This window comes from Oxyura jamaicensis, chromosome 15, assembly GCF_011077185.1.
Source record: "Oxyura jamaicensis isolate SHBP4307 breed ruddy duck chromosome 15, BPBGC_Ojam_1.0, whole genome shotgun sequence".
Lineage (NCBI taxonomy): Eukaryota > Metazoa > Chordata > Aves > Anseriformes > Anatidae > Oxyura > Oxyura jamaicensis.
Window position 1 is genome coordinate 11,399,440 of NC_048907.1, and position 16,000 is coordinate 11,415,439.

General features: G+C 47.2%; 1 protein-coding gene across 21 annotated transcripts in view; it reads right to left on the reverse strand.

The window, feature by feature from the left end:
• The window catches only part of FBRSL1 (fibrosin like 1), a 514,295-nt gene that overhangs the window by 86,991 nt on the left and 411,304 nt on the right, over nt 1-16,000 (reverse strand). For 15 of the 21 annotated variants that reach the window (XM_035340841.1, XM_035340837.1, XM_035340831.1 and 12 more), the window contains one exon: nt 8,902-8,955. The exons of the other annotated variants lie outside the window; for them this stretch is intronic. In XM_035340841.1, the coding sequence (XP_035196732.1) occupies nt 8,902-8,955 (54 nt within the window). The remainder of the gene's footprint in view (nt 1-8,901; nt 8,956-16,000) is intronic. 21 annotated transcript variants of the gene reach the window in all.

Here is a 16,000-nt window from a genome sequence, read left to right on the forward strand (position 1 = left end):
CCACAATTTGGTAACTTGTGTTCCAGTTTTCTTGGAGACTGTGCATTGTACTGAATCGTGTTTTTTTTTGGGATTATGTTGCCTTTTTTTCCCCTCCTCAGCTTACACCGAGCTTGCTCCAGGTTTCACGACACTAGCTGCCAACAGCGGTTCTTGAACAACAGATGATGTCATTGGCATCCGCACCACGAATTTGGAAGAAAGCAGAGGGCAATTTGCTACAGCTCTGGTGACTGTCCTCTCACCAGGCTGGGACACAACAGAGGAAGATGTCTGCGTCTGAAATGATCAGGGTCAGGCAATTCAGTAGTTTGCACAAACACTCCGGCAGACGCGAGGCATTTAACCAGACAACCATGGAGTCACTTAAATGGAAGGGACTCTGAGAGGCCATCTGGCTCAACCTCCGGCTCAGCCAGGTTAACTTCTGAGGGCCAGCTGGTTTAGCTGAATCTGCACCCAAATACTGGGCTAATTACCACGCCATTCACGTAAGTACCTTCATCTCCTAGTGACTTTGACCCCAGATAGAAGTTAGCTTCCTAAGGCACCTGATTATGCAGCAAGCTGGGGAAGCACACATTGCTTCAGTTTATTATACAACCTTCATGCTGATCTGTGTTCATGCTCTCAAGCTGAGAGAACAGTTCCATGGAACTTCAAACTAGCTGGGTTCAGATGTCTGAATGGCAACAGGGAATAGAATTTCTCACCTCTCTGTCCAGATGGTTTCATTTAAAAGGGGCTGAACCTTAGCTTAAAACCACTTTCCCAACCATTTTTAGTTCTAGATCACTAACAGGAGGTCTCGAGGAGGCACACGCTACTGAAGCTTGAACAAGTGAATGTTTCCAGTTTCCATGTTTGCTTAAGTAAGTGACAAAGACAGGGGACCAAAAGCAATTCCCATAACTAGACTACACAAGTGTAACCAGCTAGAAAATCTCCCGCCTGCTTGTGAGGAGGCAGTCAGGCTGCCTCGGACCAAAAGAGGGCTCTGCTCCATGGCCAGCACCACGCACAAAGCTCCAAGCACGAAACCCTGACCCCGCTGCAGCCAGTGGCAAAATTCCCGTGGATTTCCTCAGGGCAAGGATGTTCAAACCTGTCCAGACAACTCAAACTACCATTTCAGAGGCACACCTCTGCATGAGATTCCCAAGGGCCTTTTGAGTTTTGACTTAAACGCCTGGATTATTTTTACAATTCCTGTTATGGGTTCTTTGTTCGCGGGGAGTTAAGCAATACAAAGAACACAGCAAGAGAACAATGGAGGTATTACCATGCATGATTTGTCTTAAAAAAATAATCTTTCTTTTCATGAAGTTATAGATCCAATTTCAGTCTTTATTATCACTTTGCCATGTGAGAAAGTGGTTCCCAATTTTAATAAAGGAAGGGAGGGTCGTATTTCACCAAGAGCTAAAATGCTTCCTGCAATACAGAAGGTGGAAAGCTCTTCTGCTCACAGCTACTGCAGCCAGATTCAAAGAAGGAAAGGGAAATCATCCCTCCACACTGAGTAAATAAATATTTTCTAGGATATAGCTAATGGTGGGCAGTAGCCCAAAAGCACCTTGTCTGATGAGATCATTTACGACCCATCCGTTTTAAGGGAAATTAAGGGAGCGCTCTGCCAAGCGTGTATTAACATTTCACTTATCACCAAACTCAGGTCCAAGCAGGTATGAGTTCTGCTGCAGCCTACAGAGCACCACTGGACTAATAAAAAACTTTCCACCATGTTAACCGAGCTGGATAAAGAGCCACATCCACCGCCTCTGAACCTTTCCCTGAGCCTTCTCAGTCATCTTCTTCCTCGAATCTACTTTACCCTTAAAAAGGAGTCTGTGGTACATTTAAGAAGGTAATCATACAAAACAACTGTATTCTGTGAAATATTACCAGCTTAACCCAATCCACAAAACAGAAGGAGGTGCTGCCAATTCACGCAGGTTTGCGCAATTTACCTTTGAGAAACCAACATTAGAGGCCCACTGCTCCCATTTCATGTTACTACATACGTTTTGAAACGGAAACTCTGATTGTGTTTGGTCAGCCGAAGCTTCTGATCTATTCCAGTTTAAGAGGCCTTATGGAAATTCCTTTTTCCCTGAAGATGACCAATAGCCCTATTATTTTACAGCCTTTCCCATTAGACCCTGTTTACACTAATGTTGGAGCCATATTAGCAAAATCCATCTTCAGCCATGGTTCTCACTGGCAAGCAGCAAACATAGTTTTGTAAAGTTATTTTTAATATTGTTCCATCTGTCTGTTTTGGCGAAGGAAATGAAGTTAGTTGCAACCTGAGCACCAGGAGCGTGGTTTCAACGTGGCCCACGAGGCGAGCGAGACGAGGATCCGACGCAGAGGACGTGGCACCACCTCGGGGCGGCGCGCGGCTCCTCTGCAGCGGGTGGGCAGCGGGGAGCCCCTCGCCCGCGTCGGGGCCGTGCTGCTGGGCACCGGAGTGAAACGTGGCCCCGGTTCTGACCGTCGGGTTCGATGCAAACACAAAACTGACTGCACATCACAGCTCTCAAACGGTTTTACTTTAAGAGGCTGGGAAAGTTCGCATCAGGGACTGAAATACTGACTCCTCTGGTCAAGAAACCAAGAGGCTCCTTTCAGCCAAGTGTGATCTCCTTTTACTCCTCAACCTCGCCAACTACAGAAAAAATAAAGGAAATACAGAGCCTTTTGTAAAAGACCGGGTCTACAAGCTACACGGCCATCCAATGAATAGGGATGTGGTGCCACTATTCTCATTTTCCACTCGGAAAAGCGCAGGAACAGGCAGGAGAGGTGCCTCGCAGAGCAAGGCTGTGGCCCTGAGGAGCACACCAGACAAGCCTCCAGCCATGGGGGCAGGCTTCTGGGGCATTTTAAAGATCTCGAGCAGTGTTAAGAGGAATGAGATGTTATTCACTGCACGCCTTACTCATTGTTATCTATTCCATACTCCAACTCTCAGGACAAGGAGTAAAGTAACCCTCAGAACCCAGCAGCCACGTATGAAGACATTTTTACTGATATGATAGCAACCAGAAAATCAGCAAGATGCTTTTAACACGTTTTAAGTCAGATCCAGAAAGAGAAATAGAGAAAGCAAAGCAGCAGAAGCAATGAGCATTTTTATCTTCCAATCTTCTTGCATGTAATTCCCAGCCAAGGGATTTAGCTGTGATGAACAGGGCTGCAAGATACAGAAGCCAGATACAGCGTGTGTTTGCAATTCCTTCCAGGTAGGCGAGTGCAAAATCCCTGCCCTTCTCTCTGCCTGGGCCATTCATCTTACCCAGGTGATGGAAAGCCACTCTCCCGGCGGGTGGTCCCGCTCTCACAGACCTTAATGCCTAATTGTCACAAATCAATTCCAACCTCAGCGCTCAGGCTGCTGCTACCCCAGCCCCCTTTCCATCCCTTTCTCTTTAAGCAGATCACAGCCCAGGATCCTCTCGTGTTACTAAATCCATCTTTGGACACAGCACCTAGAAAAAACAAAGAGGCAGCAACGCGCGCGGCTGGCCGCGGCCAGCACGATGAGTTGACGTTATGCAAGGCCAGCCTAAAAAAATGTCAGCTCGGTGTGCCTGTGCACGTGCGCGCACACACATGCCTCCCATTTTATTTTTTTGTTCAACTGGAATTAATCAGGCACGATAAACACTGTTTGTCTCCTGAAAGCAGCAGTGGGGGGATGAAATATGCCTCTTAAGCTTATCAGCCTCAGCGCCACTGAAGAGAAAGCTGGCTTCTAAGCCCAGGGATAATGGGCTGTCCTTTCAGGAAGGTATCAGAGGTCTCAGGAGAGCGAGACAGCACAATGGTGTGACCTTCAGCTAATAAAGCCCACCCTAGAGTCCAAAGAAGCTTGGGGAATATTGACAAAAGTTCATATTTACAACAGCCTGGACTCCTTCCAGATACCATTACCAGTTTAGAGAGCTGCAGCCTCTGTACATACACTCACACAGGCTTTTATTCTGCCTCCTCCTTTCTTTCTTTGTTCCCATGCTGACAAAAAAAAAATTAGTCAGAAAATGGCAATTCTTCCACTAACAAGGCCCCACCAGCATCTTTTTTAATGAAGAGAGTTATTTAAAATTTCAATTTCAGCCTCAGTGCTATCCTCTACTTGAAGGAGACTCAAGGCCTCTTGCAAGGATTCTCAGTGCGTCACCGTGCTCATCAGGAAGAAAGCATATGTGTTTTTGTGGAAAATCTGCCGATGTATTTATAATTTTTTAAAACAAAAAGGCAGCCAACATATTGTAAAATGAGAAGATTTTTTTTTTTTAAATAGGCACTAGCAATCAGTGCGGTCCCAGTCAGAAATACTAAACCAAAGCTTTTTCGGGCAGAAACTGATCCCCCCTCCCCCCCCATCTGCACTGTGGTTAACAAAATGAGGTTTTTAGCCCATAACTGGAGTGCATAGGCACAACTGGAATACAAATAATAAATAATATTTTAAAAACTATTCAGGCAGTAAGAAAAGCCAATTGCAAAACATAAAAACTGTTTGAAGTGAAAGTTTCATTTTTCCACCTCCTAAAGTAGTTCCAAAACAAACATATAAAAATAAAGGTTCGGAGGAAATCTGTTTTCAAGGGTAATTTCACTGAAATCAATATTAAATCTCAAAACATTTAATGGAAATAGCATCTTCAGTGACAGAACTGTTTTGACCACACTTTTCAATCCAGCCATGCCGGTCTGCCGTTTCTATTTATCTACCCCATAATTCATCTTTGCCATCCTGGAAGCGACCTTGCTGGGTTTCAAAAGGGATCCAAGAACTGCAATAGGTTAGAACTTATCCCACACAACATCTTCTATAGGGTGCCCCCGTATCTTGGCAGCCTCATTCATCACACCGCTATTTAACACGAGGTAGGGCCTCGAGAACACGGGAAGGCGGCTCAACAGACCCCTACAGAGACCACAACACCGCGTTTTTAGCCGTTGCTTTCCAGCAAAGAATCCCTTTCCACCAACAGCTGTCCTGTTTTCCCACCCAGGCACATTCAGCAATGGGGAGTTCAGGTGACAGATGACAGCCTGCCTGAACACGAAGTAGTCAGGTCAGGCATTATCGTTCTGCTTAACTCTCCCTCGCAAACAAGGCCGTTGGTTGCATCAAGGCTAACAGGAGATAACGCACGCTGGGCCTGCATGGCCCACAGGACCGGTAACAAGCCTTCAGTTTACAGCCACTATTTCAAAACCAAGCCTGATCCTACAGACATCCCGTCCCTGGAACGAGCGCCCAGCATCCTGCCTGACATCCTCTCGCTGCACAAACCGAGGTATGAGCACCAAAACCCCCGCGACCTTGGGATGTAGGCACCTCTCCTGCCTCGACTGTGACCAAGCTTTGATCAGTGTCAGGGTTAACAACCCTCTGTCCTTGCCCCCCAAAGCTGCTCCCAATTACATCTGTACTCCCTCCAGAGGTGAGCTAACAAAATCAGTAAGCAGCACTGAATTCCAGAGGTGGTGTAAAATACCAGAGAAGACAAAAAGAGAATGAGGACGTCAGTATCGCCATCGGGAAAGTGAAACCACATTCGTCTTGGAAAAACATCAACTAATTGATCTGTGGGGAAATAATACAGAACCACGCTGCTCCGCAGGAAGGAGGAAGTTGGGAAGGTGAAAGGCATCAGGTTCCCCAGCGGGGACCAGTAGCTCTGCTTGGGAAAACCAGAGCTGAGCAAGCAGAATGCCCATCACCACCCCACCTGAGGGCAGGGGGACTGAAAGAAGACCTCTGAAGCAACGTAATCCACAGTCTTCCATGGGTGAGATCAGGTGCTACAGATGACGACCTAAAATATTCAGATTCAGAGTCCTGATGTAATCCAAGCAAGACCAATTCTCCACACGCCGTGCCACGGATGTGAGGTTCCATCTCCTGACGCTCCTGGCTGCCTCCGAGGCCCTAGCTAAGTGCTTTTCATCGCCTAGCCTTTAAAACATAAGTTTTTATTTAACAGTGAGTTCTTATTGAGAAGCTCCAGAGACAAATGTGCCTGGTTGTAATTTTATACCTGTTTTCTGTGGCAGAACCCCCAGCTATCAAGAAACCACAGGGCATTAAGTGTACCCCAGCGCAACAGGCAGGTCCCGGACACGCTTTCCAACAGCGAGTGGAGCGGTAACTGCTCCCAACTGCTGCCCTCCTCACTTCCAAACCACCAAAAAGCTCAGAAAGTCTTGCTTCTGTGACATGCTTCTAACACTGGATGTTGGAGATAAAAGGCTGAAAAAAGAACAGAACAGGTTCTGTCCTGAGAAGCTCCGAATCCCACCTGTGGCTGACCCAGGCCTGCTCTCCAGTACCCTGTCTTTGAGCACTAAAATGAGGAACCCAAATTGCCCAATTGTGTTGTCACATGATGTAATGCAACGCTCTTGTCTTTTTTGAGCCAAGAGATAAAGTAATCAGGGCTTGAAATTGCTACAAATTACCATCTAACATTAGCTAAGACCACGACGAGATATCAGAGGCCTGTTTCCCTCAGAATTTCTCCTTGCTGCTGTGACGTGCTCACACTGAGAATCTTCTCCTGAGCAACTGCCTGCCTAAAATACAGCACACCCTTACCATAAAGCCCTTTGTTAAAACATCTTTGCCATAAAGCTGCAAAACCTTGGCTCCCAAGTACATTAAATCCTTATAAACCTGCCTTCATTTTAACCGCACAGTATTTCAAGGCACAAACCGCTTCTTCTGAGATAGCACTTTAATGAGGAAAAGGGTAAAATATATAAACCAAACCTCATTATAGCATAATTTCTAGGAGACAAGCATGCTGTTATAAAAAAGAAGCCATGGCAATTGCATTACACATGGCTTGAAGATTTAATACTTCTAAAGAGCCACTGCTACTTCCAACCATTGGCGTTTTGTTCTGAACATAACAGAAAGCAACCAGAACCACGGGCCCACCGTCAGCTACGTATTTTATATTCTGTAAATTGCTGCAAATGGCAGATTCAAATCTACTGCATGCACACTGTATTTTGTGAGCATCAGACAGTAAGAGACCGACTACAAGTTACTGTGCGTATACTTTTACCTTTAAAACCTCTGCATTCTTAAAGGTTTCTGATTTAAACGCGATGATGTAGCATAGACATGGTAAATTACCCAAACCAGAGCCAATTCATGCTGGAATGAAAGCGCTTATAACGATACAGATTGTTCAAAGGTTAACAGTGATGTCAAAAGAAACCGGAAAAAAAAAAGAGAAAAGGGAAAAGAAAAATCTATGGTACAGACATACAAATGAAAGCGATGGGTGTAACACCGTTTAATACCAGCTGTCAGATAAGCCAGGGTAACAAGGACATCAAAGGGGCTGCAACTGGTTTCAAGAAATGAGAATACTAGATTTTTTAAAAAAAACTGAAACTCAGTTACTTTCTACAAAATGTCAAATGGAACAAAACCACCCAGCCAACCGGAAACATTTTACTGGAAGAAAGAAAGCCACTCTCCTGAAGAACGACCTATCTTTCTGAGGAGCATCCTGAATTACACTGGTCTGGAAGACTTTTAAACTTAATCTAATCAAGAAGCCATTACTGATTACACTTCTTACATATTAATCTCCCAGCTGTAACTTCTGAAATGAAAGCTTAGCAATGATTAGGTATTTGCTACAATTGGTAGAGAAAAGAGTGAAAAAAGATGAGCGCAAAGGTCATCTGAGAGACTTTTTTTTTTTTTTTAAAAAAAGAAACAAATCCACAAGCCCCAAATAATCCCACCCCAAAGCCGACAGCAGCTGGAGGGAATGCACTTCACAGCAGCCTGACTTGAAGCACATGTAACAAGGATTGATGGATACTGATAGTGAAGACACTGGTGGAAAATTAAACCCGACAAAGCAACAAGATGGAGAGATTTGTGTTTCTTGGTATTACTTCATAAAATTATGCAAGAAGGGTCAGAATTTCAGCAAATGATCATTTTAGCTACTGTCACAGATCTGCATCAACAGCAGCGCAAAAGCCTGGGACATAACTGATGCCTATACCCTGCTTGGGGTAAGCCTTCCCTCTTATCTCTGCTGTAGCCTACAATGGATCGAACTCTGGGCTGATGGGTGCTCATTTTCCCTGACTAACAAAGTCCAACTTTGCATGGTTATGGTGATGGAGTAGCACTCCTGATGGCAGTTCTCACAGAGGACACCTGAGAACATAATGCACCAACACTATGTCCAAACACAGAATCAGTAACCTCGCTACTGGGTCCTGGTTCGGAGATACTCCTACAATTTTCATTTCTACTCCTACAATTTTCATTTCTACTGCTGTGACTCTTCTTTCTTTCCAAGCTCTGAGCAAAAGTCAACAGATTCCTCCCCTGCCCTCACCACTCCCTTGTAAACCGCAAGAGGCTTTTCCAGTTCTTATCAACTTTGCTACAGGAGAAGACAGCAGGCTGGACGAGTCTGAATGAGTATGTCAGCACACAAATTATCACAGGATGTCTGGCATCTAGGTAACCCAGCCTAGCACGTGCCTTCCCTTAACTCAGCTTCAGGACTCTTCTGCTTAGCTGGGCAAGGAAGACGACAACTGCAAGCGAATGCACATGCTACTTTTTGCTTTACAGTCCTCCCACTTTCTCCCTGAATAACAGAAGAATGGGGGTGCTAGAAATGAGAAGGCTTAGCACAAGTGTGTAATGAGACCCCGCTAACGGGTTAGCTGACATGGAACTGCTAACAGTGAATTGGCTCGGAGACAGCAAAAGAAAATAAAGGCAAAAAAAAGGGGAGACAGAGAGCAAGAGACAGAGACAGCAACCAGTTCAGCTGCAAGAAATCAAGCTAAATCAGTCCCAAGTGCCCGTGTTGGAGAGACTTGATCTCATACCTTGCTTGTTATCAAGGCACTCCTGATACGAGTCAGCTCCAGTTCCGTTGAGGTCTACAGACAAAACAAAAAGTTTCATTCATATCAAACGTAAATATTAGAAACGTCTCAAATGGCAGCCTTGCTGGAGCAACATGTTACGTGCAAATAGCGCTAGTTCTTTAGAAGGCCATGCGGGTTTGCTGACACCAACTGTGCTTTGTTACCAACAAGCAGCACTCAGACACCAGCCAAGTGTGGGAAATGTACGTGTCCTCAGCAGTAGGTGCTAGTGCTGTCCTCCCAGCCCTGCCTGCCTGCCTCCACACTGCTGAGGGCACTGGGGGGATGCCACCTAAGTTCCTTGTGCCCAGGGAAGATGGAGTATTTGGATTTCCATCTATCATTGCAACGTCACCTGCAGACCCTGTGAAACCCCTGTTGAAACCAATGGATCCTGACGGACAGGCTGGAATTTTTTTCTCATGGAGCTGCACTCCCTTTTGGTTTTCAGCTACTGCATCATACTAAAGACAACTGAAAATACAAGAACACTTTCCAAACACTACTCCATGGAGCAATGTAGTTACCACTGAGTTATTGGATCAGCAGCAGGAGAGGAGCTGGTCTGTGCCACAAGAGCAGGGCAGAGGCTGAGGCTCCTGTAACCTGCAGTGCTCCATGCAAGGAAAACACCCGCCTTTGCCAGCAGACAGCATCCAAGCACTGCTGTGATCACACGTGTGCTGCACAAACAGCACGGATGTCATCTAACTAAACCCTTCATCTTCATCAGAGGTTCAACTACATTTCCTCTGCTGTGCGTAGAAGTGGTTTAAGCTGTAGGTTGGCAGCATCAGGTTACAACAGGGCTTGAACCTCCAAAGCAAACCAAAGAACGTCCCAGCGTGGCTTCTCCTCCTGCTTTACAATCCAGTTCAACCACAAAAAAAAAAGGTTCAGATGGGCTTTGAGAAAGAATATGAAATACATCTGTAAAGCCCGGACAAACTAAGGCTCTTTCAGCATCTGATGTGCACCTTCTGTACCACGCTGTGTGTGTTCACACCCACCAAGGGTCCTCAGGACATGAATGTTTTGTACAACTCCAGTATGAGAATGCAAATGGTGCTAACGTCAGTCCTGTCGTAACACTGAGGGTAGGGAACCACTCAGCTCACTGATGGCCTGGTACTCCCACCACCCCGACTCCAGCTCCTCCACCAAACTGGTTTTGTCTGTGTGATCACAAACAATAGGACAGCCACCAGCGTGGGACCTGGAGTGGGGACCCCACCGGGGCAGAGGAGCCCAGCGATGCTGCTTCAGTCTCACCGCCAAGAACATCAGCACAACAGCAACGAGTCAACTTCTTCCTGACGATGCTCTTCGGGGCCCGCAGGTTACAAATACCACCCACAGAACAAAAGGTACAGCACAACTACCAGCTCCCACCCGGACACCTAAAACCAGCTCTGTTTCTGCTCCTGCAAGAAGCGACCAGCCCCTGAACACGACGGCTTTCTGCCATCTCTCACGTGTGGCGAACGCATTCCCACACAACCTGCCCTTCTGCCTCTGCTCTCCCGACAGCTGGTGACGGCTCCTCGCACATACAAAGAGATCCCAATCGCAGTTAAAAGGCTTCACATTCAGCAATAGTATTTAATGAACAAAAAAGCAAAAATTAAAGTTGCCCCACCATTTGTGTTGTGTAAATCCCAGATAATAGATCTTCTCCCTAATCCTAATGAGGCCTTCCTATTAAAATCTTTATTAGCTTTCAGCTCTGCAGATTGCCCAAAGGCTCATCAGTTTCCCTATCTCTCAGTACCAAGATCTGCTTTAACTTTTACAAATAGCTCTAAGATATTTCTCAGCTTATCAGCATTGCCAAGCAGCCTGTCTTATCATTACTATTGCAGATAAAATAAATGAGCTCAGGATGATATGAATAATGGCATTTTCTGTAGGCTGGTTTCCCATTACATTTTCAACAGATTGTAGATTTAAACTTCAGCACAAAAGAAAAAAAATAAAACAGCAACGGAGGGGGAAGGGTGGCTTGTTTCCCTTTCCATTTACCTTCACCGCCTTAGAGCACAGGCTATGTTTTTAAGCTCACCTGATGTGAGCCAGTAATTAATTTTGATAGGGAGCAGAGACACCTCAGCCCTGCTTTCTCTGCAGACCAGAAGCACAGCTACTTCTGGGATGTTTTTTCAGCTGCATTCGTTGCAGAGAGGCGAAGGCGAAATTGCACGCTGCCTAATGAAGCCATCTTCATTAGTTTGTTCCTTTCCCTAGCAGCCTAGGAACGCCAGCCAGGTTGGGAATTGAAATCATGAAAAGCAACAGAACCGCATTTGAATTAAAAGACTGGGCTACAAAGGTCTCCGACGTCTGCTCCTGGCTGATTAGCACGAGGCGCGTGCGGCACCGAGCGGGGCTCACCCAGCACGCTTACGGGTACGGCACAGCACTGGCAGGAGACGAGGAGGCTGACACGAACGCACCTCCTCGCCTTCCTGACAGCAAGCAGGGAGGTCATGTTCTGGCAACCATTTTCTGCCTGGTCCCCGTAGCAATCACTAGAGGGTTAAATGCTTTTCCATTCCCCCAATTCCTAGCCCTGTCACTGTATCAAGGTTATCTATTATTGGCAGTGACAGGTGAAAATTAATCTCCTAATTATTTCTTGCTGCGTAATCTGCACTGAAGAAGTAACATAAAAGGATTACAGTACACCCTCTACGGAAGGCTTTGCTAGAGAGCCAATCATCCGGGGAGATACAAGGTATGTGTTAAAGAGATATTTATGGAGGATTTCCAACCATCTTGGAGGCAGACTACGCTGGAGCTTTATACCCGACACCTTTGGAGCAAGGACCTTAACAGCATAAACATTTCTCATTGCTGATTATTCCACGGGGAAAAGAAAAAAAAGGTTTATACCCATTATGTTCCTGGTTTTCCTTTGGTATAGCAGCTACTGCAGGAACAGCATCCACGTACAGATGCCATCCCATCCCTCCAAACCATGGCACACAGCTCACCCTGCTTGCTTTACCTACAGATGAAGAGGCTTGCTGTTACTTTGCAGGGCAATTTGTAACGTTTTTCCACAGGAATATCAGCTAGGCTACGTACTTTCAAAATACGTACTTTTAAAATCCCGTTTTATAAGTGAGCTAGGTGTATCTTTGGAAACAACACGAACAGCCACCTTGAAATGGTGCTTTCACCTGAACTCCAGCTCACTTGCCACCACCAGAGAGCAAGGCTCATCTTTACAGCAGCAATTGACACCTTTTATTCATCTTCAGCCCTTCCAGGGCAGCTGGGTAAGTCAAAGGGTGTTGTGAGGAACCTCCTGTCCTACATCCACATAACAGCCCTGTCCGAGTTGAAGCTGGGAGGAGCCAGCGATCACAGGCTCCCACTCCTACCGCCCAGCGTGTCCGTGGCTACCTCCAGAGAAGCTCTGAGCTGCGACGTGCCCAGCAGATGGGTAACGCAGGCATCCGTAGAGCTCTGGGGGAACGAGGCAGGGCAGCGGGAAGATCACTGTCCTGGTGTCACCTCCATGCCCCCGGCTGCCGCTGAGCCCTTCCACCAGTATCGGTCACAGACACTCGCAGTTTCTTTGACGCTCACCTCTTCCACCGGACCCAGGAACACCAGGAGCTCCTTAGCGTGACCTCTCAGCACTTCATCCCAGCACCACCTCCACCCTTCTGGACGCCAAGCCCTGCCGCCAACTTGGAGAGCCCGGCAGGGGCCCGCAGCACGCTGCCAGCGCTCCGGGGCGCGTTCCCAAGCCCGGGCATCTCGCGGACTGCTGAAGCAGGACCGGGCACCGCTCCCGAGCTGAGCCGAAATAAAAGCACCCGGACACCAAACGGAGCCTGTCCTGAGAAACCGAGCCGTACTGCAGTGAGCCCCGGCAGCCACACGGTGGCACACAGAATACTACAAAATATTATCAATGAAAAGCTGGAACAGGGGGCCTGGACTTCAAAACAGCCATTGCACCTTTAACTTCCTAAAAATAGTTGGAGCAAAGCGGCCTCAGTTACCAGCGCCACCATCAGGGGTCACTGCTCCTCCTCTGCTGGCGGGAGCAGCCGAACCGCGCTTTTCCGAGCGCTCGGCAAAGCCGTGGCACATTTGTAACTCCGGGGAAAAGAGCTGGACAAGCCATTTGGAACATTACCAGGATCACCAGCGCAGACTGCAAATGAGCAGCTCGAATTAAGCGAATTCCCCAGCAGTGACAGAGGTGTGAAGGTTTTTCACCTTTTTCCTCTGTTGGTTTTCACACCTCGCGGTCCGCGCAGGCGCTGCCAGGTAGCTCCGTGCCCAGGTCCTGAAGGCTGAAAGCTCTCGCTGGGCTCTGAGCGTAAAAAACGCTCAAGCAGGAAGGGCAGGTGGGTGGAAATTAATTATTTTCCTGGTGCAGGCAACTGCTACTAAAAGCGTAAGGACAGGCTTCAGTAATTTTTAACAGGCGCTTTCTTCTCCAGCTCCAAGTCAGTCCCAGGGAGAGCCCGGGGACTCTGGAAGCGCGTCTCCAGCCACCGAAGCTGATGAAATCCACAAGACCACATCCACGCATTTCTGCGTATTTCACTTTCACTGACAGGAGGATGAGAGAACCCGTGCTTACACCACGAAGGCCAGAGATTTGCTTTGCGTTAGGACCTTCAGCAGATAAACACCAATGCAATGAAGCCTGGGACAGAAGATAAGCCCTTAATATTTTGCCCTGGTGTTAAATACGGAACAGAATTATTGACTAGAATCTCATCTTTTGTGGAAGTTTTAATCGCACGGTTACCTCATCCCTTACACAGTAATTATCAGAACAAAAGAAACGTGTGAAGAGGCAAAGCACCCACCTACTAACGTATCAGCACTGCTTTTAACAAGCCTATTTTTCAGGAATATGTTTTGCTTATGGAAATCTGAAGAACTAATTCTTATCCATAGGCATTTTCCCCAAATGCTCCATCACCGACCTCATTACGCGATACAGAAATTCTCCCGAGGGATATTATGTAACGGCAATTCCTCCCGCCTCTCCCTAAGGAGCGCATTTCTCATTACACCTCCTAGTAATTGATCAGTCTAGGAAATCATTTCTGGTAAAACCGTATGTTTCTTTACCTGGTTCAGAATTCCCATCTTTATTCAGAGCGATGAAAGACTGCAAGAAACCCTAAAATTTCCATTTCTGATGCAGAACACCAGCCTCTGCCCAAACGTGCTATTAAGCGAGGAGCAACGTGCTCGCGTACCTGCTTGACTTCAGATCTCGTCAATTCATCAAGTCATTAAAATTAACCAGCCTGCATTTCTTATTCTGGTGATACAAACAATTTTACTTCACTGAATCTTCTCTAATTGCTTCAAGAAGAGGGCTTCACATTCAAATACATCCACACACCGCAGCCCCTTGTTACTGCGGGTCACTCAACACAAGGACGCTCGGAGTCACAAAAGAAAAAAAAAAAGATTTAAGGCAGAAAATGACATCTACATCTGCGCTCTCCAGAAAGCACCACACAGCACGGAGCAGCTCAGCGAAGAACGCAGCCCTTTCCATGGTCCCTTTTGTCAACACGGGCACCAGTAAATACCCCAACAGTTTCCAGTTTAAAAAGCGACAGCAGCAAACGCTAGCGTTTGGACCCTCCGTGGGAAGTTAACGCTTCCCATCTCAACGCGCTTGCAGAATGAACACCAACAACTGCTAAAAGCCCGCAGTTTGTCGACGGAATTCAAAGCACACTCCGACCCCTTTTTTAACTTAAAAATACCAGAGCTGCTTTTGACGCTGCCGTTCGATTTAGCCAGCACAGGCCACGAGTTCCAACAGATGACTGCATGTCCCGATAGAATAACACGGGGATATATTTTGCTCGTTCGCTAGCCTACTGTTTGTTTATGAGAACAGGCTGCCCCTCTCTGATAAACAAGGCTTAAGGTTTCACTCAGAATAGCCCACCTGCCAAACAGAGCGAAATAAAAAAAAAAATCACGCTCTGCTGGTGAAAAAGCTGGATCCAGCCGAGCAGCATACTGCCGTCTTTGTTTCGTGGCGTTCATCTCCGCTGGAAGGGAAGTCGGGCAGTCCGGGCCGGGACCTCTCAGCTGCAGGCTGGGCAGGCGGGAGGGCTGCTGTCACCGGGGGAGAAAATTCTTGGAGAGAGCACCAGAAGTCCCCCACTCGTAGGAAGTTAATGCTGTGTGTATAAACCAAGCGGCTCGTCCTTGTAAGTCTGCGCGTTGGGAAAATCCGATTTATGCACAAACATAAACCTCCGAAGTCAATTCTGATCGGGGATGACCGGAGATTTAACTCCCCTAGACATAAGAATGGGAGGACTATTTTCCTGTAATTCCTCAGCAGCCCTTTCCAGTTGAGGCAGAGTTTCTTCCCAGAATTGATAACGAAGTAAATAGTCCCAGCTTCCACTGCACAGGGGAGACCGGTTAAGGACAGCCTCCGAGACCCAAAGCAATCACTCCGAACAGTAACTTACATAACAAGAAATTATCTTTGTTACAAAATTAGGTTAAAAGGACCTCAGATACTGTAATGTTACACAAAAATCAGGACACGCATTGAGGAGATTAGCTAGCGAGTAGCCTCGTGAGATAAATGCGCAACTTCAAGAAGATTTTGCAAGCCTAAAAAACATTCTAAATTCCATCGAGATGAACAAGCCTTGGCCATTTCCAGAGCTCCCTCTTCCCTTCCCTCTGCCCTTGCCTTATTTCGGGGCCCTTCTCCCAAACCATCCTTAGTTAACCATTGACCTGGAAATCTTACTTCAGCACCCCCCCGCTTGAAATTTGTCACTCCTAAACACACAAGCTTTAATTTCTTAATGGGATTAAATCCCCCCTTTCGGGCCAAGCAGCCGGGGCAGAGGGAAGGGAAGCAGTGCCGGGCTTGGGGAGCTGCGGGGGGGCCGCACCCGGCGCCGCTCCCAAACTTGGCCCCTTTGTGCCCGGGGGGACTCGGGCAGGGGGCTCGGGGGGCTTTCGCCCCGCTCCTGTCCCTGCTGCCTGGAGCAAACGGCACCGCTCCCCGCGGCACCGGGACCCCCCC